The 22,685-nt window shown below is 39.9% G+C and overlaps 1 protein-coding gene across 1 annotated transcript in view; it reads right to left on the bottom strand.

The window, feature by feature from the left end:
- LOC147019124 (uncharacterized) overlaps positions 1-22,685 on the bottom strand; it is a 223,369-nt gene that overhangs the window by 14,051 nt on the left and 186,633 nt on the right. Inside the window, exons 83-93 of the mRNA XM_085899932.1 lie at positions 20,197-20,378; positions 19,479-19,644; positions 19,170-19,222; positions 17,122-17,214; positions 16,481-16,573; positions 15,841-15,933; positions 12,718-12,891; positions 2,824-2,900; positions 2,143-2,201; positions 1,855-2,027; positions 1,528-1,693 (exon numbers count right to left, since the gene is read on the bottom strand). Coding sequence (XP_085756058.1) covers positions 1,528-1,693; positions 1,855-2,027; positions 2,143-2,201; positions 2,824-2,900; positions 12,718-12,891; positions 15,841-15,933; positions 16,481-16,573; positions 17,122-17,214; positions 19,170-19,222; positions 19,479-19,644; positions 20,197-20,378 — 1,329 coding nt within the window. The remainder of the gene's footprint in view (positions 1-1,527; positions 1,694-1,854; positions 2,028-2,142; positions 2,202-2,823; positions 2,901-12,717; positions 12,892-15,840; positions 15,934-16,480; positions 16,574-17,121; positions 17,215-19,169; positions 19,223-19,478; positions 19,645-20,196; positions 20,379-22,685) is intronic.

The raw sequence follows: 22,685 nt of genomic DNA, 5'->3' as shown, positions 1-22,685 counted from the left end.
TAAACAAGTGGTGCCAGGCACAACAAATCCCACCCATTTAAGGCATAAAGTTATTTTGGGGATCAAATTTAAATTTGATACATCCTTAACCTGAATGTTGATTATAAGGAATAGAATAAGGAATATTTTAGTCTTAGTTTGAAGTCAATTAAACCATTTTTGACGAAGTTATAACCGTAAAATGATTTTTGACCTTTCAAGGCCACGTAAGGTCAAAGGTCATGGTGTTAAATGAAAGTCAATAAAGGACTTGATATATGTCTTCCATAGTAAACACGCATATTCCAAACCTTTTTTGATTTATAATGGAAAATTTGTAATTTTGACCGATGACCATGACCCCCAAAACTTCGGACCCTTCCGATCTTCACAAATATGCATTTTTCACTATAGGAATGGGTAGGATTATAATTGAAAAATAGAATAAGGTTCACTATAAGTTTAGTTTGAAGCAAATCAGATCATTTTTGACGAAGTTATGAGCGAAAAACGATTTTGATCTTTTCGTGACCTTGACCTTTGATCCAATTGGACCCAAAAGTTAATGGGGTCGTCCAAGGTTCATTGCCCACCTGTGGATTAAATTTGATGGTGTTTGCTAAAGCCGTTTTGCCGTAAAGTTGCTAGCAGACAGACAGACAGACAAACAAACAAACAGACAAACAAACCGGACGATTACAATATCCCGCTCCCTCCCTCCGGGGGGCGGGATAATTAAGTAATGAATCAATTAATAAATAAAAAATATTATTTATAGCCAAATCACTTGTTCACTGCCATGTCCAAATATTAGTTTCCTAGCTCAAAAGGAGCCCGAGATATTGCCAGGATGAGAAATAAAATAAATAAGCAATTAATAAATCGACAATAACGAAGTAATTAATCAATTAATTGATTGATCAAAAAATACCATTTTTGCCAAAGCACACCTTAACTTTTGTCCCCAAATTTCAGCTTCCGAGATCAAAGGATGGCTGAGATATTGCACGGACAAACAAATAAACAAAACAAACAAACAAGAAAGAAAACAAACAAAAGGAGTAAAAACTGAGTACTTTGGTGCCCGATGATGACGTCATTCAATGCCTGCATATGCAATTGGAAAGGAACGGTGTACAATAACACACTTGCATCACCTGCTTCCCAATGTCAGGGTAGATGGATTATTCCTTTCATAGACATTTAGCATTTGTATACTAGGCAGCGGTGCAGTTTGCAGAAGCCCGACCAGTGTATATTTTAAAGTAAAATCTTAAAGTTATTGTACCGAAAGTAAACAAATACATCTCAACCACACCTTGTGGGACATACCAGGAAAAGTTTTAACCACTGGAAAATTGTTGTCCATAACAAGCAAGACATATATGCAAACAGGCAAAGACACCTGGTACTCATGCATCATTAACCTAAGAAAGCACACTTATGAACCCAGTATGAGGGTGAAGGTAAAGCTGTATTGTATTTGATTTTGGCAGCATTTTTTAGTTGAAATAAGTTTTGAAATTTACTGATATTTACTCGCTGTACCTGCATTTTGGACCGGTTACCAGATGGGAGCAAGTTCCATGATTATTACAGTAGGAAGTATCATTGCAGGGTGATTTGCAGAAAACTCCGGTGTTCTCAAGTGAGAGAGTATACCCATCGTAGTTGGTGCTGCACTGAAACACCTTGTCCAGTTCGTCTCTTGGAACTGTGATCAGGAAAAAAATGAGATTGGTTTTCAGCTTGTGCTTAAATTTCGAAGAAATTATTTTTAAAGATTATTGATATAAATAGTACAGTACTGTATATTGATAAACATGCTTTGTGTAATTACACAATTAGCTTTCTAAATAATCAGGTACATCTTACCATTCGTTTGACTGATTTCTCCTATCAAGGTAATGTTTCCATGGCTGGTGCGTACTTTGTCCTCCAACTTGCTTTTTATTTCATCTTTGAGTCCTCCATTGTATATTTTGTTGATGTTATCGTTATTATAATCAAACATGGCCTTCACAGAAGAATCATTGGTTGTTCTTTCACTGCTCAAATGATAAAGAAAAGAACACAGGAATATATTTTAACGGCATCAAAAGAACAATAAATCAAATATTTAAATGCACACATTATTGACCCTCAAACATTGTTGTTTCTTACTTGAGTGGAGTAACACTGACATTGTAATACCCAGAGAGGTTTTGGAATTGGTCACGTAACTGCAACACAGGATTGAGAATAGTTATCAATCATATGCAATATTCAACTTGTATATTACACAATATAGACATTATTTGGATTTATTGGAGATGTAATCTCATGGACGATCTGAGAGCATGTGGATACAAATCCGACCAAAGATAACAATATGTGGATAAAGAAGTCAAATGCATATTCTAACATTGCTCCAGTCTGTCAATCATTTCACATGTGAGTGTTCAGATGAAGTGTGGGTAATTGTTGCTGGATTATGGATTGTAAGTTAAAAATGAGGTTGGTTCAGGGGAAGTACTTTGCTGCTGCTCGATGTTTGATTAAAACTGAAAACAATCTGGCCCATTAATAACCCCAATATGGTAATGTGCCTGCCCCAGCCAATCTATACATGTGACACGAGTCAACACAAGACTCTTTATGACCTCTGGGCATGTAGGAATGAGGCTTTAAAATGCTATATGTGGAAAATCAGTGATGTTCAGGTCGCTGAAAATATTTTACAAAGAAAATCAAATTCTGACAAAACAAAGAATGTGTCTTGAAAAAACAAAATCATGGCAAAGAAAAAAAACATTTCCTGTGATTTACATCAGACAGAGGAAGTGTACGTGTATGTAATCATACCATGCTTTCTTTTTCTGAAGTGTTAAGGTCAGGCAAATTGAATCGCACGGTCATGTCAAATTGCACTTTTGGTGCATCTGAAAGCAAAGAAATGCAAGTCAAATATGGCAAGAGGCAAAACATGTTATATTTGACCCTGAACTTTGGAACCCCCAAAACACCACATTCCTGTTCCCTTCCCCAAAATATTACTTTCCACCTTTATAATCTTCACTCAGATAACACTGAACAACAAAATTTTTTTACTGGAGATGTGTAAAGTGATTTAGACTAATTTGGGTACGCCGATTTCAAAAATCATAACCGTTTTGCTGTATCACGTCAGGATTTTCAGGAACAGAAATATTCCCATTGCCTAGAAGTCAGGATTTCAATGAAATTTACAAAAATTCATTTATTCATTTATTTCATCATGAATGCTTCAAAATTATAGAAATTACAGAAAAACTCCACTAGAATGTAATTAAAAATGCTTTAGGCATTTGGCTTTGCGTTTGTGCTGCTCTGTGTCAGTTTCACGATGCAGGAACCAGCAGAAATCGCCCATCATGTTCGGGTTGTGCCGCCCTTGGTAACGCGCCTCCATGAGTGAAATCTCTTGGTGGAATCGCTCGCCGTGCTCGTCCGAGACTGCTCCCAAGTTGTCAGGGAAGAAGTTCAGGTGCTGGTGTAGGAAATGGATTTTCAGGGACATCCTGGAGCCAAGTTTCCTGAAGGACTCCAGCAGCTGCTTCACTATTTCTTCATAGTTGTCCGCGCGCTCGTTCCCCAAGAAGTTGTCCGTCACAGCTTTGAAGCTCCTCCACGCTGCCAGCTCTTTGGGGTTTAGAGTTGTCGGAAAAGTTTCGTCCTTCATAATCTGTCGGATTTGCGGTCCAACAAAGACACCAGCCTTGATCTTGGCCTCCGACAAGGTGTTGCCAAACTTTTCCTTGAGGTATAAAAACCCACGCCCATTCAGATCCATTGCCCGTACAAAACTTTATCAAGCCGAGCTTTATGTGGAGTGGTGGAAGGAAAACCTTGGCTGGGTCGACAAGGGCGACATGCTTCATGTTGTGTCGACCAGGTACATGCTCTTTTCGCTCTTCCCAATCTTTCTTCGTCCAGTGATTCTTGTCGTCTCTGCTATCCCAGAGACAAAGGAAGCACATGTATTTCGTGTAGCCTGACTGCAGCCCTAACAACAGCGCCACCACTTTCAAGTCTCCGCAGATGTGCCAGTTGAAGTCATTGTACTTGATGGAATCAAGCAGCTGCCGCATAGTCTCATAGGTCTCTGTCATGCCGAACGCGTGAGCCAGTGGGACTGATGGTTTCTCGTTGCCATTGTGGAGCAAAACAGCCTTCAAGCTGTTCTTCCCCGAGTCGATGAAGAGGCACCAGTCTGCAGGATCGTGATCACACCCAAGTTCTTTCAACAGACCGTTGATGTCACTGCAGAATGTCATCGTGTCTTCCATCTCAAAGAACTCAGCCATGTCTCTGTGACGTGCTCTGAACAAGGATATCTTGGTGTTAGGTTCAAGTAGATTCCACTGCTGCAGCCTTGATCCAAGCAGCTCTGCCTTCGCCTTTGACAGCGAGAGATCTCTTACAAGATCATTTAAGTCTCCCTGGTTCAGAAGGTGTGATTCTTGAGTGTCGGGTTCAAAAGGTTCATCATCACCATCCTCTTCACCACTGCTTACAGCTATGTTCTGATCAGCTGGAGGTGTTGGAACGGGGTTCTCGTCATCATGAGGCACAGGTTTACGAGCAGAGACGCAGTCAGCGTACTTGATGTGACCTTTATTCTTCTTGTTGAAGCCGGCGATGCTTGTGCAGCAGAAATAACAATCTTCATGATGATTCTGCGGCTCACGCCATATCATGGGCACCGCAAATGGCATGCTCGCGCGCTTGCCCACCAACCACTGAGTCAAGGTTGTGTGACAGCTTGTGCAGCAGATGTGTGGTGCCCAGCTCTGTTCTTGGTCCCCCACCTTACACCCGAAGTAGTGAAAGTAGGCGGCCTTCATTTTCACTGCTGTAGATATACTTCGCTGTTGATCTTTTTTGGTATACCGACCACAGACATAACAGAAGTTGTCAGGATGATTGGTACAGGAACACCTACTCATCTTTATCTGAAAGAAAGAAATATAACACAAGTTAACAACAATTGTACGAAATAGACATGTTAAAGACATATGTAAATTTCATTGAAATCCTGACTTCTAGGCAATGGGAATATTTCTGTTCCTGAAAATCCTGACGTGATACAGCAAAACGGTTATGATTTTTGAAATCAGCGTACCCAAATTAGTCTTAATCACCTTACACATCTGCAGTAAAAAAAATTTTTGAAATTTGTTGTTCAGTGTAATCGGTCAAATAATCATGGTTACTCCAAAGACAGCCACACACTCGCAAACACAATGCAATAACATTGGTGATAACTTGGTCAGCGACAGTTTTTGAGAATCGTGTAATGTGCGGCAGTCGACGAGCCTAAAGGCCCTGTCACACCTTGACGTTTTAGCCAGCGTATGGCAAGGTATCAAAATGTATGCAAAACGCTGGCATACGCTGAACTATTGATGTTTTTTTTCCAGTTTTGGATGTATTCATAAAGAGTTGGACATATGCATAACATATTAGTAACGTACACAGAACGTTTCAATCATATATAGAAAACTTATACCAACGAATGCTGAGCGTGTTGTCGGCGTTCACAACCTATGCCCAACGATAGTCTAACTTATGCATAGCGCGGCAGCGTATCGCCGACGATCACGTGGCCTAGCCTATTAAAAGGCTGTGGCTCGACGATTCAAATCATAACCGCACTAAACATCGAAGTGTCAAGCCGCTGGCACACCTTGACGATTTGTTCGCGTATGCCGACGTATGAAAAATTTGCCGAATACGCTGGCACACGTCGAATACGTTATGGGTAAGTTTTGTATACGTTAAGAGCACGTTGAAGCACGCTGGCATACATCGTAGTACGCCGAGTACGTCGACAAATTTTCAGCATGTTGAAAATTTTTCGACGTATCCAGCGTATGATGCACACGTTCCGCATACCCTGGCATAAGTTGTAGGCATGTTACACGATCGTTGCCACACATCGACACACGTTACTTGTAAGTTACTCATAAGTCGAAATAATGTTTAGCGTACCCGAAACTTATTTCTAACCTATGAGTAACGTGCTTTGAACCTATGAGTAACGTGCTTTGAACCTATGTGTAACGTATCTCCAACACACATTGACGTATGTAGATGTATTTGACGTCTTCCGGACGACCACAGAACTTACTGAACGTGTTACTAACTTACAGCTACCGTATAATGGCGTATTGACAGCGTTTAGGGGAATTGGTATATAAAAATGGGGTTCACACAGGAGGAACCCGTCAGTGTTCCAGACTCCATGGTTTTTAAAAAAAGATTATTATTACTATTTTCTTCAGCATGACGGTGATGTTGACACTTCGATTTCTAGTGCGGTTACGATTTAAATCGTTGAGTGGCAGCCTATTAATTATATTATATTATAACCGCACTATAAATCGAAGTGTCAACATCACTGTCATGCCGAAGAAAAAAAAACAAAAAAAAAAACATGGAGCCCACACTGACGCTAAACATTAGCTCGACGTGTGTCGACGTGTGTCAACGATCGCGTAACGTGCCTACAACTTATGGCCAGCATATGCAGAACGTGTGAGTCATACGCTGGCATATGTCGAAAAATTTCAAGCATGGAAAATTTGTCGATGAGCTCGGCATACTACGACGTATGCCAGCGTACTACGACGTATGCCAGTGTACTACGACGTATGCCAGCATGCTCTGAAACGAATACAAACTTACCCATAACGTATTCGACGTGTGCCAGCGTTTTAGACAAATTTTCATACGTCGGCATACGCTGGCTAAATCATCAAGGTGTGACAGGGCCTTAATCAACTCGTTTTTCAGGTGCATCGGCGGCAATCATAAAAATTTAACATGTAACAGGAGAATATTACATGTTCAACTTTTATGACAAATTATCCTCAACAATTGTGCACCATGGTGTCGTGCAAGACACTCTCCTTCATGTGCGGAGAAATGTATTGTCCAATTCAACTTCAGCTTTCAGTAGCTTCTGGCTGTAGCATCACATCATCTGCAGCATTAAAAAAATTGTCGCTTTTGTGATCTTTGAACCCCTAAAAAGGTGTCAAGAAAGTTCAATACAGGAGCCTGAAACTACCCTTTGATAAACTATCAGAAACAATAAAACAGTGCTGCTATCCTAGTTACATTGTGCAATAAAAACTTTTACTCACAGTCTCTGGATTTTAAAATGCATTGGAATATACCAAGTAGGTGTGTGTGTGTGTGTGTGTGTGTGTGTGTGTGTGTGTGTGTGTGTGTGTGTGTGTGTGTGTGTGTGTGTGTGTGTGTGTGTGTGTGTGTGTGTGTGTGTGTGTGTCATGCAAAGATGTGTGTGCTTGTAAAATGTGTACCCACACGTGTAAGTTCTAAGGTGGGTGTGCATGTGCGTGTGTGTGTGTGTGTGTGTGTGTGTGTGTGTGTGTTCATGTAAGGATGTGTGTCATTGGTTGTGATCTCAAAATACGGGTTTCAGAAGGTGGAACAGAGCCCTTCCAGGTTTCAAAGTATACACCTGCATGTGTGCGTGCGTGTGTGCGCGCGCGAGTGTGTGTGTGTGTGTGTGTGTGTGTGTGTGTGTGTGTGTGTGTGTGTGTGTGTGTGTGTGTGTGTGTGTGTGTGTGTGTGTGTGTGTGTGTGTGTGTGTGTGTGGGTGTGTGTGTGGGTGTGTGTGTGTGTGTGTGTTTCGAGTCGACTCTTGTTTAAATTGCAGTACAACATTATCTGTGGCCAAAAACGCAGTTACTGTGATGATCGCCCTAATAAAAATAGCTCCGTGGAGGACTGACGGTTATTTCTCCAACAGGTGGGGTGAAAATGAGGGATTCGGGGCAAGGGATCATGGCCCCCCTTCCTAAGGTGGCACGCTCATGGGGAGCACAGCTTAGGTTAAAGGCATGTTCCTTATGTTTCATGAAGAGTTTGGTCTGCATCTGACTGTCAGTTTCTGAGAAGATTTTAAAATATATTACCTGAATTTGAGGCGAAACCCCCATTTTCAGCATCTTATATAGGGCAGATCCGGATGGGGAGCATAATGCCATGAGACCTTACTGTTTTCATGTATAGTACCAAATTTGGTCCATAATTGGTCATGTAGTTTGTGAGGAAAATACATTTTAGTAAATATTAGGGATTCGCGGTAGGATATGGCCATGGAAAGAACAACGTAAGGTTATGGCATGGTCACAATGCTGTATGGCCAGTTTGATCTGGATCCGGTTGTAGGTTTCTGAAAAGACAATTTTTGAATGAAATACCAATATTTGGAGCAACCCCCCCCCCCCTCCACCCACCATTAAACCCCAATAAATGGGCAGATCCAGATTGGGAGCACAACCCTATGAGACCTTACTGTTCTGATGCATTGTACCAAAGTTTGTCTGTATCGCTCAGGTTGTTGTGGAGATTGTATCATGAAAATGAGGGATTTGGGGAGGGGGGCACATTTCCAGGGGAGATATGGCCATGAGGAGCACAACCTGAGGTTACGGCATGGTACCAATACCGTGTGGCGAGTTTGGTCTGGATCTTTCTGGTGGTTTCTGAGAAGATTTTTGAATTAAATACCAATATTTTGGAGCAAACCCCCTTTAGGGGGCGCATCCGGATGGGGAGCACAACCCCACAAGACCTTGCTGCCCTGATGCATCACACCAAATTTGGTCCAAATCGGTTTGGTCGTACGTGAGGAGAATATGTTCGAGTCAAATGTTAACGTATGTACTGACGTTTGAGCACCAGGACCCACTCAATGAACTTATTTCGGAGAAATAATCTAAAAATGATACCGTTTCAAAGCTAATATAATCAATTTACTTGGTTGCAAAACTGATAATCTATTTACTTGGTTGCAAAACTGTTAATCGATTTACTTGGAACAAATATTAATGTCCGTTTAAATATAAAGACACTGTTTTAAAAGTGTGTCTTTTGGTGATTGAAGAAGTAAAAGTGGAATTGTGAGTTGAATGCAGTGGAACGTTTTCAGAGGGAATGGGTATTTACTCGTCAATATAAATACGAGTTCCCTTATCTTGTCCAGCAAGTTCCACTTGCAACTTCGTTGAACGATCCCTGAGCGGGCCTTCTCTCCATCCAAGGCTTTACCGTCAAAGTTAACCGTTGAAATTTATGTCAAAGTACATTGATGTCTTCCAATGTCTTTGCCCTGCATGTTATTGAGACACAAGCTTCTGCATGAGCTGTAATTCAGTGTAATAAAGATAAATAATATGTCAATGTTTTGTCAATTTTAAGTTTGCATGGATTTATTTTACAAAAAAAAAACCTCATGGTGTGAAAATAATTTTTTGCTCCATATATTCATAGGCTAAGGGACCAGCTTTGTCCATGCTTCTCCTACCGGTACCGGCGTGCGTGCGTTTTTTTTGTTCTTTTTTTTGCTGCAAACCCACCCTTGTTACCTTCGCAAAGTTTGGTGTGAAGGTTTTGTTTTGATCGCTGAGTATTTATTTATTTATTTATTTGTGAATATGTGTGTTTGTTTGTTTGTTTGTTATTCGCATAACTCCAAAAGTATTGAACTGAATCACTGAAAATTTGGTGGGATGATTGGTTATTATCCGAGGACCATTTGATTAGATTTTGGGAACGATCGGGTCAAATGTCAAGTTCAAGGTCATGAAAAGGTCAAAATCGTCTTTTTACCATAGCGCGGTCAATTTGTATCCAATTTGCATGCAACTAATGCCAAAATGTTCAGAATTCAATGCCCCATCTTGGGATATGTGATATGACACAATGACGTACTAACCCTTATTAGCGGTTGGGAGTCAAAGGTCAGGGGGGTCACGACATTGCAAAATGTGCGGTTTTAGTCATAACACGGTCAATTCTTATCCGATTTGCATGAAACCAACACCAAAATGTTGACTGTTCTGTTCCCCACACTCTAATACCAATTACAAAATGAAGAGTACAAAGGTCAAGGTCGAGGTCATGAAAATGTCAAAATCGTCATTTTGCCATAGTGCGGTCGATTTTTATCCAATTTGCATGCAACCAATGCCAAAATGTTGTGAATTCAATGCCCAATCTTGTGATATACGATATGACACAATGACGTCATTACTTTTGTTAGCGGTTTGGGTCAAAGGTCAGGGGGGTCAACGACCTTTATTATCATAACGCGGTCAATTCTTATACAATTTGCATGTAAGTAGATTCAAAATGTTTAGAATTCAATTCCCTATCCTGTGATGTGTAGTATTTGATTTCTTATAATGTGACCAGTTGTCATCAGATTGACTTGACACCGACACCCAAAAAGGTCAGGGAGTTCATACAGAAATTGTACAATGTACGTGAATCAGTGTCAAACAGCAGGAAATTTAATGTTTTTAAGCCATCATAACACATATGAGATGGCAGATGTGGTATGGGATTAAATACCCTCACAATCAACGGTTTCTGGGGGGGGGGGGGCAAAATGTAGCGTTGGCGAAGGTATGCGCTCTACTGAGTGCCCGTTCTAGTGTGTTCTTCATTTGGAATAGGCATTATGACTTTTGTAAACTTTCGTTTAGGGGGGTGTTTTTCAGCAAAAAACATGCATTCCGCCCCTTACAGACAGCCGTCTTGCATTTGTGCAGACAAGAGTACACGAACATCATTTTGGGTACATACCAGTACTTTGTCTTCACGCTTAATGGTACGTGGCCATATGGCTCAGTGGTTAAATCTCACCCCTGTGAAACTGCAGGTCCCAAATTGGAATACTGCTAACGTCAATTTTTCTTTTTAATATCTGTTTTGTTCAACACCACGAGCAAGTGAGTTTGACACATTTTCAAAGCAGAATAAATATATTTAAGTTCAGCTGTCACACACGAGTTATTCGTAGTGGATGAGTTTTTTTTGTTATTACACCCGTGAATTTCCGCATCACACCCATGAGTTCATGGGTTTCCACTGCTTGAAAATAATCTGCTCCTTCATTCTTTGGAGAAATATTTGGTCATTGTCTTTTTAGCCAAAACACCTGCATTTTCGAGGTGGGAGGCATCATTTTTGAGGAATCAGAATGCAACTGAATGTATATCTTTTCATTCATGATTGCTCCATTGCTCAATTCATTAAATGGCAGAGAGTTTGATGGGAGAGGGAGAATCATGAAGACAGGAATTTGGGAAATTTGAATATGTGAAAGAAATTCCAAACAAGAGGTCATAAGTTGTTCCTGGTCTTCATGATTTTGTGTCAAGCTCTTCCAGACAGGATTTCAAGTCTGCTGCCCATCACCTCATGGATTATCAAATTTCCACCCCTGAGCCTTAATGTACCAGTTAAGACCATGGTCCACACTTTTGCAAATATTCTCCTTGTGTTGTAATGCACCTGATAGTTATCTATCTTTTTTCCTTTGCTCATCCCCCTCCCCCCCCCCACATCTCCACCCCACCACTACCACCCCAGTCATTTGCTCAATTGATCCATGGCCCCCCTGTTAAAGTGAGGCTCGTTAAAGAGCAGAATCTATATTTATAAAAAGTAATAACTTCTTGGAGGATTAATGGGTGGGTATCATCAAATATGCCAATGGTAAAGTAAACACTATAATGTAACCCAATTACTTCCTCCAAAAGCTCGTGACTAATATAGTGTGGCTGACAATGCCAGAACATGTTAATTTTACCTCTTCTGAGCAAAGTAACACAAAGTTCTCCCAGTTCACAGGTATTGTCCATGTCGGCAGAGACACAGACACAGACAAACCTCTCCTTCCTGGATTTCTGTACAGCGCCACATGTGCCTCGATTGAGCCACAGGTTGGTTCTGCACTATTATTTTGGCACTGAATATTTATGCTTCTATTGGATAAATGTTATGAATTTGCCAGATATTGTGAATCTAGTTTGCAAATCGAGACATCAACTTGGATAAAGTGGCAAGCCCTTTCTTTGCACACTGGCTCCCACATCCCATCTTCTTATTCTGATAAGTCTGCCTCATTCTCAATCCTGAAGATTATTGCAGAACAACCAATGGTTGTTTGACCATACTTTATCCTTTTAAAATGCTGAGCATCCAGCAAGGAATCAGCATGTACCATTTTTAAAGTCTTTGGTATAACTAAGCTGGGTTCGAACCGACGACCTCCCACACTCAAGCAAACACTTTAACCATTATACAACCGAGTCCCTTCATATTGCATTAATGGACAAATTAGAGGCTGAAGTAGAACAAGTGATTTGCATTACCTATCAAATGGCCAGGACACAGAGCCTCCTGTTCTGCAAGTGTAAGCAGCTCACTGGTATCTCAAGACTTAATTAAGTTTCAATTCTCCTTGCAGCTTCTCACCTCTATATTTTTTGCCTCTTCCCATTAATAGTTGGCATGGGTTAATCCCTCACTGTAATACTTGTTAATCTCCAGATATGCAAGCTTTCTGCCAATTTAGTCCTGTTGTTTTGTCAGACTCCTGCACAACGATTTATGTTACTCAATTTTCAGAACTCTACCCTTTCATTGTAACATTAAGCTTTTCCACCATAAACCTCAAATATTTCAAGGAAAAAGAAAACACTGGAACAACAATAATTTGTTTTTGGAACCACTGATCTACACAACATATTCAAGAGATGCGAATAAAAAAATTGCTGAAAAAAAATATCAATGAAGTTTGATCTTGAAAATAAATACTCCAAAATAATTTCACCAAAGCACTTAATTTGACTTGCTCATTTGAACCTGAATGTGATCAAAATCCAACTTTACCTTGAAGGAGCTGAGCAAGGAAAATATTTTCTCCATGTTCACATTTGCTGCCCTTGTAGGCTGAAGTACACTTGCAGGTGATGCTGCAAAAAGCATCGCATGAGCAGGTTCCACCATTCTGACAGGGGATCTTCTCTGTGCACTCCTTTTGACACTTCTGCCTATCACAACTCCCTGAAAATGGAAATTGCAAAAGCAGTTGATTTGGAGGAAACATCTCAGGATCATTAGGGACTAACAGTTTGCCTTAAGTCACTGTCGTGATGCAACAAGCCATAGAATCTGCAGGTCGGTGAAAGTTATTTGAATTGTTTATCTATTTTCAATTCATTCTCTCCTTGTAATTGAGATAACCATTAAGCCAACACCAGGCAGATGTAATAATATGGGTGGAGGCAAATCTGGAAACATCAAGATATCGAAGAGTGCCCTTCTAGTTTATATATATTTCAAAAACTTATCTTTTAAGAAAAAATCAAAAAAGAGATTCCATATAATGTTATTTCCCAGTTCAAAAGATGTCCATGTCTGTTGCACATCAGATATAACTTTCCGATACAATCCAAGGCAGTTTTAAAATCTAAAACAAGTTTATCAAAATGTCAACACAAACACAGAAAATAACAAAAACTCGAACTGCCGACAGTAGTTGGGAGATCTTATGTGATTCATCACAGATAGGATGGCACAAATAGCTTCCTCCTGCATTGAACTTCAAATTTATTTTTATTTCTATTTACTTGTATTTCTAATTTATTTGTAAATTTATTTGCATTTAAAACATAATAGCCAGGCATTCTTTAAGTATATCAGGGGAAAAGAACAGGTTAGGACCAGTGTGGGCCCATTGAGGAATAGCACTGGGAGAGTGGTTAGTGATGAAAGTGAGATGGCAGGCTTATTAAACAGGTATTTTTCTTCAACTTTTACACAAATACAGTCAGGAGAATTGCCAATAGCTGAGAGTATCTATAACGGAGGCGAGGTAGGGATTTTACAGTAGATCCGGGTTGGAGTGGAGGATGTAAAGGAACAGCTAGGTAATCTGAGGAAGATAAAGCTCTGGGGCCAGATAATATGCACCTGAGAGGATTGAGGGAAGTGGCTGAGCAGGTAAGCGAGATGTTAACGGATATTTTTAATCGTATCCCAGAGTCAAGACAGGTATCGGAGGATTGGAGAGTCGCAAATGTAATACCACTATTGATGAAAGGATCCAGAGAAGAATTGGGAAACTATAGACCTGTTAGTTTGACTTCAGTTGTGGGGAAGGTGTTGGAGACATGAATTAAGGACAAGATGAGGAACCATTTAAATAAATAAAAACTAATTACAGGTAGTCAGCATGGGTTTACCAAAGGAAGTTCCTGTTAAACAAATATTTTAGAGTTCTATGAAGCAGTGTCTGATTTTGTGGATGAGGGAAAGGCAATGGACATAATATATCTACACCTGGTGTTGGGTTAATGGTAAGGGTGGTGGGCTTGGGATCATAGGATCCTGAGTTCAAATCCCTGTTAGCTGTTGAATTAATACCAGGTCGGGTTGACTCTGCCTGTCATCCTTCCGAGGTCGGCGGAATGAGTGCCAGCATGCTGGTATACTGTGTCGGAGTGGCTACCCATCCAGGATTGTGCCCAAGAGCTAAAGAGACTGCTAAGGCAGCACTAATGCTCTGCACAGATTATGGTCCCAATGGATGGATGGATATTATTACATCATTATAGATACTTGTACCAAGTTTGATTTAAATCCTTGAACACAGATTCAAAACATTAAATAATTCTGGCTGCCAGACCATGCGTCCAATCAGGTTGAAATTTAAAGCATGTATTCCCCAAGAATACTCGATCATAACTGTGAAAGTTTACGTCAAAGAATGAAGTGGTTCAAAAAAAATAGTTTTTTTTTTAAACATGTATGTTGAATTGAGTATGGCTGCCAGACGATGTGACCTATTAATTATGCGTGAACACTGATATCCCCAAGGTCTGGGGAACAAGTGGGCAAAGTTTCACTTGGTCTGTCAAGCTGTTCTGGAGAAGATTTTTAAAGGTTTATTCTTCGAAAAAAATCATAGCTGCCAAACCATGTGACCTATGATGTCAAAAGTAGAGAACTTTTTGTTCCTTGTGGATAGGTAATTATTCCTGTAAAGTTTCGTCTCGATCTGTTCAGCTGTTTCAGAGAAGATTTTTGAAGGCTTTTTATGTTAAAACAATATGGCTGACAAACCATATGACCAATGACGTCATCAATTCCACCCCCCCCCCTTTCCCCGTACAAACCGGAAAGTGTGTTCGACAAATGCAATTATGACGTCATAACGGAGCCACCTATGTCATGAGGAAAAAAAGTCACACTTGTTCCCCACGTGGAGAACTTGACATGTACCAAGTTTCACTTTTTTCCATGGCACGGTTTCGGAGATACAGAGGTCCAAAGTTTTTCCTTTTTTCCAACATGGCTGCCACACCATGTGACCTATGACGTCTGAATTATCGTTAAAATGTTTAATATTAGTCACACCAATGGTGAAATTTTCATGCCAATCAGCAAAGCGGTTACAGAGATAACAGAGAAAATTAGCACGGATGGACGTACGTACCGACAACCCCAAAACATAATGCCACCGACTTTGTCAGTGGAGGCATAATTATAACTTTTGTGCAGGAGGATGCTATTTGGGCCATGATGCTTGTGCTGCATACCAACTCCCAACAACTCCAGTATCTTGAATCACACAATTAACTCCAAGCAGAGATTTTTCCCAGAATACTGGCACACAATTGTCCACACTTTAAAAATATCGAGTGGGAACTTTAAAATGAACAACCAAGATGCAAACAAAATGGGTGAAGGGTGGCATGGAGATGTCGAATACTTTGTTGGTACTGCTGATGTAAATGGTAATTTTTCATCGAGTCAAAATCTGTTGGGAATCAAACTCAACTAAAAATGTCAATCATGAGCATGCAACCAACTAATAGGTCCTACACGCATCAAATAATTAATGTTGGGTGAGTATAAACATTGTGAGTCTACAGTATTGCAAACAGTAATATCAAGGAATATTTGATATCTCTTTTCTGCTATTGCTTCAGACACCAATCAATAATATACCTGTTGTTTTTGACACAGTGGTTGTAATATCTGTTGGTATAGAGGTCGAAGGAAAGAGGTGAGTTGAACTTGACCCTGACGAAGGTGTTGTATCTGTGGAAGTAAAATAATTAATTACATCTTGTGAAATATGAGCATGGATATTTTGATAAAAGAAAGTTCTATGGATCACATGACGATTGCAAAGCACTGGTGTTTCTGTTTTTAGCACGCTGAAACAAATATTTTTCGTGTTAAGATAAGTGTTTTGTCCACAAAGTATGTACTCATTTCTCTTGATGCCTTTAAACAATGTGGAAGTATGAAGTCTGTTGTAAAGCATTGGCTAAGGTCACTTTATCACCATATAAGGAATGCAAACAAAATGGGTGAAGGGTGGCATGCTCCGAGATGTCGAATACTTTGTTGGTACTGCTGATGTAAAAGGTAATTTTTCAGAGTCAAAATCTGTTGGGAATCAAACTCAACTAAAAATGTCAATCATGAGCATGCAACCAACTAATAGGTCCTACACGCATCAAATAATTATTGTTGGGTGAGTATAAACATTGTGAGTCTACAGTATTGCAAACAGTAATATCAAGGAATATTTGATATCTCTTTTCTGCTATTGCTTCAATGATACCAATCAAGAATATACCTGTTGTGTTTGACACAGTGGTTGTTATATCTGTGGGTATAGATGTCGAAGGAATGAGGTGAGTTGTACTTGACCCTGACGAAGGTGTTGTGTCTGTGGAAGTAAAATAATTAATTCCATCTTGTGAAATATGAGCATGGATATTTTGGTAAAAGAAAGTTCTATGGATCACATGACGATTGCAAAGCACTGGTGTTTCTGTTTTTAGCACGCTGAAACAAATATTTTTCGTGTTAAGATAAGTGTTTTGTCCACAAAGTATGTACTCATTTCTCTTGATGCCTTTAAACAATGTGGAAGTATGAAGTCTGTTGTAAAGCATTGGCTAAGGTCACTTTATCACCATATAAGGAATGCAAACAAATTGGGTGAAGGGTGGCATGCTCTGAGATGTTGAATACTTTGTTGGTTCCACTGATGTAAATGGTAATTTTTCAGAGTCAAAATCTGTTGGGAATCAAACTCAACTAAAAATGTCAATCATGAGCATGCTACCAACTAATATGTCCTACAAGCATTAAATAATGAATTGTTGGGTGAGTATAAACGTTGTGAGTCTTCAGTATTGCAAACAGTAATATCAAGGAATATTTGATATCTCTTTTCTGCTATTGCTTCAATGATACCAATCAATAATATACCTGTTGTGTTTGACACAGTGGTTGTTATATCTGTGGGTATAGATGTCGAAGGAATGAGGTGAGTTGTACTTGACCCTGACGAAGGTGTTGTATCTGTGGAAGTAAAATAATTAATTCCATCTTGTGAAATATGAGCATGGATATTTTGGTAAAAGAAAGCTCTATGGATCACATGACGATTGCAAAGCACTGGTGTTTCTGTTTTTAGCACGCTGAAACAAATATTTTTCATATTGAGATAATCGTTTTGTCCACAAATTATGTACTCATTTCTCTTGATGCCTTTAAACAATATGGAAGTATGAAGTCTGTTGTAAAGCATTGGCTAAAGTCACTTTATCACCATATAAGGAAAGGTTCGCCAGGAAACATCATCTGCAAAGGCACTGAGATAGACTTAAACTGTCTGCAGGATAATTATGCTCATCAGGTCTCTCACAATGACAAGGTCAGGGCTCATTACATTTGAAGATGAGCGAGTCAATACTGACAGGCCACAAGTAGATGGAATAGAATCTCTTTGGAATATCTAGAATCTCAAATAAATGGAATAGAATCACTATACTGTGGTCTTGTTAATTCCCCATAACCTGTGATATATCTTTTAAAACATTCGGATCATTGATTAATTGCATTTCTCGTTGTTGAGAAACACGCTCTCCTGAGTGCACCAGTCAAATGCTCAATACCATCACTGCACATTCAAAGCAAACATTTCAAACCATATGATTATACTGCATCTGGGCTTGGAAAGAGATCTTGTTGTTAGTCCATGCTTTGTAAAAGGAAATATGTACCCATCAGTTATGTTTTCCACTCGAAAATATACTTGACAATGGATCATTTGATACTGAAGGTTGTTTTATAAATGAATAGATATAGTATGTTAGTTAACTATGCAACAATATAACCTTCTATCTTTCACTTGGTTGGCAAAATTGGGAGAACTACTTTGTCTGGCCCTGAAGGCATTGCAGTCTCATTAACTCTGGTTTCCCATTCAATTGTAAAGTTGTACAAACACGAACTCTGTCTTCCCATTGCCCTCTTATCAAACAGGAGTCTCGTCGAACTACTGAGGTCATGGACCTCTCATTATTCTGCAAAGCTGAGCAAACCAGATGCTCCATCTGCATGCTGAGATAAATGCTAATCATTGCCGATGTAAATGAAGGTTTTCTGTGCATGCACACCCCTGAAGGAGGACATGCATTCTTTCACAGCGTTATCTGCTTTAATTATGCACAAGATTGTTTTCTCTTTGCTTAAAGGACCTCGTGTGCAAACAAAGCTTTCTTGTAGTCTGGTATCGATTAACCAAGTAACCTGTCATGTCCTGACCCCTCCAGATTTTCCATTTGTATAAAAGGCAAAGATCTGCTTGAACTGTTGAGACAAGCTGCTCTCTCCACATATGTGTTTTTGTGTCATATATGATCTGTTAAATTGTATAATTTTTTTTCTCTTTTGGTTAGAAATCTCCACCACATATCCATTGCATATACTGTAGTTTCCCCTGGTGTTTCAACAGCACATTGAGGTTAAAATAAACTTTGTGAAGGGTATTTTGGAAATATAAAGAAATTCCTATTTATGCAGAGGAGTAATTGCCATTTGGGCCATGATGCCTGTGCCATGTCCACACCTCAGATATATCCTCATAGAAGTTGGGAAGGCAGTAAACCACTTACATAAAGATGACATTGCTATGGAGATATCTTAAAGAATTGGTGGGATAGTGTGGGACAGTGTGTATGAGAAAGGGAGCATCTGATATCTCCAGTAACATTGCCACCAACATGACCATTAGGTCTATCAAAAAGGTTTCACAATAACTAAGGATGGGGGCGAGTGATTCTGAGACATCCTGTGTATATTTAAATATAAATGTTCAAATCTAAGATTAATAAGAATGTCAGTCTGATCTCCAGGACAGTTTTTTAAAACTGCTTTCTTACCTGTAAAGCCAAAATTGAAATCAAAATCAAATGTTTCATTTTCATTTGTACATGTGACATTATTGTCAGAGGTATGTACATTCTCCTTACCTTCAATGATGTATTCACAAGTAAGATTTTCTCGCTTGTATCCTGACTCACAGCTTTTAATCGTTCGGTTGTTGGAAGTAACATAAGAAAACAAACAAACATTTTAAGTTATCTGATTGCTGAGACAGTTTTGTTTAGTTTTGTTTCTACCATGTCTGTGCCTCTCTGAAAATGAATGCTTAAAAGCTAATTGTAGAAAGAAAATACAATAATTATTAAAGTAACTATAAGGTAAAAAAACAAAATTCGCAATTTAGTTTGAAGATGTATTCCTATCTTATATCACGAGTACAGGATGTCTTTACTGACTTGCAAGATGCTCCGTCGATGTGATGAGTGCAATTGCCGTGATTGGAACAAACATCAGAGTTGGAACAAGGTGAACTGCACTGTAAGGTATCACCAACCCAAGTGGTTACATAGCCTTCCATTGATGAGTTGCATGTGTAAAGCCCTAATAACTCTTCTGATGTCACTGCATGAAGAAAAAAGGACAAGGGAAATATGAAGAAAGATGGAAAGTCATACGAATCAAATGCAAACCAACAGAGAATTAGCATTTGATCATAACTCCTACAACCCCCTTTTATGACGTCGGTGGTTCAATTTCGACCTTTATTCATCACACATTACTTTACCTTTTGCACAGGTTAAAATTTGAACCACCCACATATTTGTTTCTGTCCGTTTTTGCAACCTCTCGACACATGGCATAAACAAACTAATCCTTGAACATTTCAATTAATAAACCACATTTTTAATGCAATGGCAAGGCTCATATGAGAGCTAAAATTTGTGTCTGGTGAAGTTAATGGATCCCCTCCACCCCACTCCGCATGGAAAAATCAACTTCCATCAGAGTCGTTTAATTACCCCATTAGGTTTCCCTTTCTGCAATTCAGTTGATATGATTCTGAAACCACATACAATGCTCACAAATAAGTGTTACATCTTGAGGAAGTCATTTAATCACCAGTGTTCTTATGTACAACAATTTTTTTTCAAAAAGAGTAAATTAAATGCTTACATGTTTCATTACTTGTCACGCTGTCCACTGTCAGTGGCTTGAATTCCAAGCTTCCATTGGAGACACTCTGGTTAATGGCCTTTAAAATGTCAGTCACAAGGCTGGCTTCATAGTAGGTTATCAAGGTCTTGTTTAATGAATAGTCATATTGAGCTTCACTGTCAACCTTCACAGAACCATTTCTGCAAGAAACACATGGTGGTTAAGAGAGCTCATGAATTGTAGATGTGTAAATTAACCTTTAGTGGTATCATGAAATGTAAAGTACCAGAAACATTGAGTGAGACTAAGGTATCACATTCAGTGTTTCTGTTATGTATATTTGATTGGCGGAATGGTTTTCTAATACCAGTCATTGAAAATATCTGTGCAGTGCTCGCCTAATTCCAAACCAATTCTGTGAAGTATTTAGTTTGAGTACAAAACAGCCATGGGTGCGTTGGTCTGTAAACCCATATATTTTGTGCCATGCTCATGCATGAAGGTGGATCAGGATAACTAGCACCATTGTTCTAATTAACTGTAAAATAAATAATCAGAGTTTGCTGAAAGTTTGTGGACTAGTGGTGGTAACATGTGGGAACCTGTCTGTTGGGGACTTTGTAAAGAGGTTATCTTGGAAGCCTTTTAATCTCCTCAACAGGTGCAGACTTGAAAAAAAATTTGTGCTTCACATGCGAACTGCTGGAATTTCAAATTATTTCAAATGTAGCTGTCTTGCGTGTTGGAGACCTTCTCATTCCCAACTTCATCTTTGCTGGAGTTTGTAATGTGTGTGCATTTGTAGATTGCTGTGGAAAGCTTTGGAGCTTGAGACCCAGTGTGCTTTCATCCTTCGTTCCACTCATGTCCTGAGTGTTACTTTGGCTTAATTGCCATTTTGTTCGCAGGCTATTGTTATTCAAAGGAGAACATCTTTGTTCCAGATTTTTCTCCGATATTACAAAGACTATTTCAATATACTGACTGTAAAGAGGCAGCTACATCCACCACCATATAAATAGGTCATGCTCTTCCAAAAAGCAGCTTTTTCCTCAAATATTACATTTCCACAGTTATTCAAGTAACATCCAAGTGCTCAAAGAGACCACAACTGGTTTAATGTGCCATTTGCAATCTCAACAGATGTGTCCGTTCACACTTAGACATGCATGGCATAGGCTTTGAGACAAGCATATGCGGCTGGCAATTTCAACCAGGCAGAAGTATGAGGAGCTGCCGTAAAGGCCGCATCGTGCGCTGCTGAAGCCTCACACTAATGCACACTGGAGCAGGGAGAATCAGGAAAACCATGGGACATGTCATGCAAAGCTCGAGCACAGGCGAACTTGCTGCAGAACCTCACAACGTTTTTGCTCGATTTCCCTCCTGCCACCGATCCGAGATCAACGACAAAACGACTCTATCACAATTGCTCCCAAGAGCATGCTCCCACTCGTCCCGCTCTTCCAAAGGAGTGCCACTCCCGCAACAACCTCCCAGCACAAATACTCAATTCCATCACACATGCATCATGCATCAATCGCTCCACCAGTCAGAATAAGAGTCAGTGCTGGACTAACGACACAAGTCCTTAAATCGCACAGGCATCAGCACATCACCTGGAAAAACCCATGCTATACCCCATTCCATCACGCATTGCACTGACAAGAACTCACCACCACATGGCCCGACTGCACCACACATCCCCACTCAAGTGCTCCGCCAAAGCCGGGGCACCTCTCTCGGCTTTTGCACAAGCTTGACATTTGCATCAGCGCCTCACCAACTCAACAGAAAACAACAAAATTGCGCATTGTCCAAAAATAACAATGCAATGTCAGCTGGCTGAGGAAAGACGACCCCCTCGACAAACACACAAACATGGCCAGATGAGCATCGGACCTCTGGGCAGCCAGTTTCTGAGATCCGTTTCTTCATCCGGCATCCCAGCGAAGCCCAGTGATATCAGTGGGACTCCATCAGCAAAGACAACCATCGGAAAAACTACTCGGACATGGTTAGCAAATCACAACAAGCTCTTTCCGCTCTTTATTTACCCCACCCCCAGGTTCCTGCAGGGCGTTCATGATCCACCATCAACCCCTTTCTGGTAAAACTCCCAAAATCCAGGATCACTGCTCACCCCAACTCATTGACTCCTTTTTTCTGTCACTTGTGGAACTAACTTATGGAAGCAAAAACACATATATTGAGCTTTCAATACAGTCTGGTATCCTGCCTTGCTCTCCAAACTGTCTACTGAATTAAAATCCAAGGCCAACTCCAATCTTGGATTACTGACTTCCTCGACTCTCATAGCAAATATGCGCCTCTCATCGGAACCCTTTCTTTTCCTCTCCCTGTCAAGGCTGAAGCACACCCCAAGACAGTGTTCTCGGCCCCATCCGATTCCTAATGTTCATCAATGATTTCACCGACTCTCTGGAAAATCATCTTTATCTCTTTGCTGATTAATCCACTCTCTGCCGTGACATCCATAATTCTTC

This window comes from Eptatretus burgeri, chromosome 10, assembly GCF_056783735.1.
Source record: "Eptatretus burgeri isolate ZD-2024b chromosome 10, Ebu_testis_v1, whole genome shotgun sequence".
In the NCBI taxonomy this organism is placed as follows: Eukaryota; Metazoa; Chordata; class Myxini; order Myxiniformes; family Myxinidae; genus Eptatretus; species Eptatretus burgeri.
Note: the sequence above shows the minus strand (reverse complement) of the source record. Positions and strands in the feature narration are given on the sequence as shown.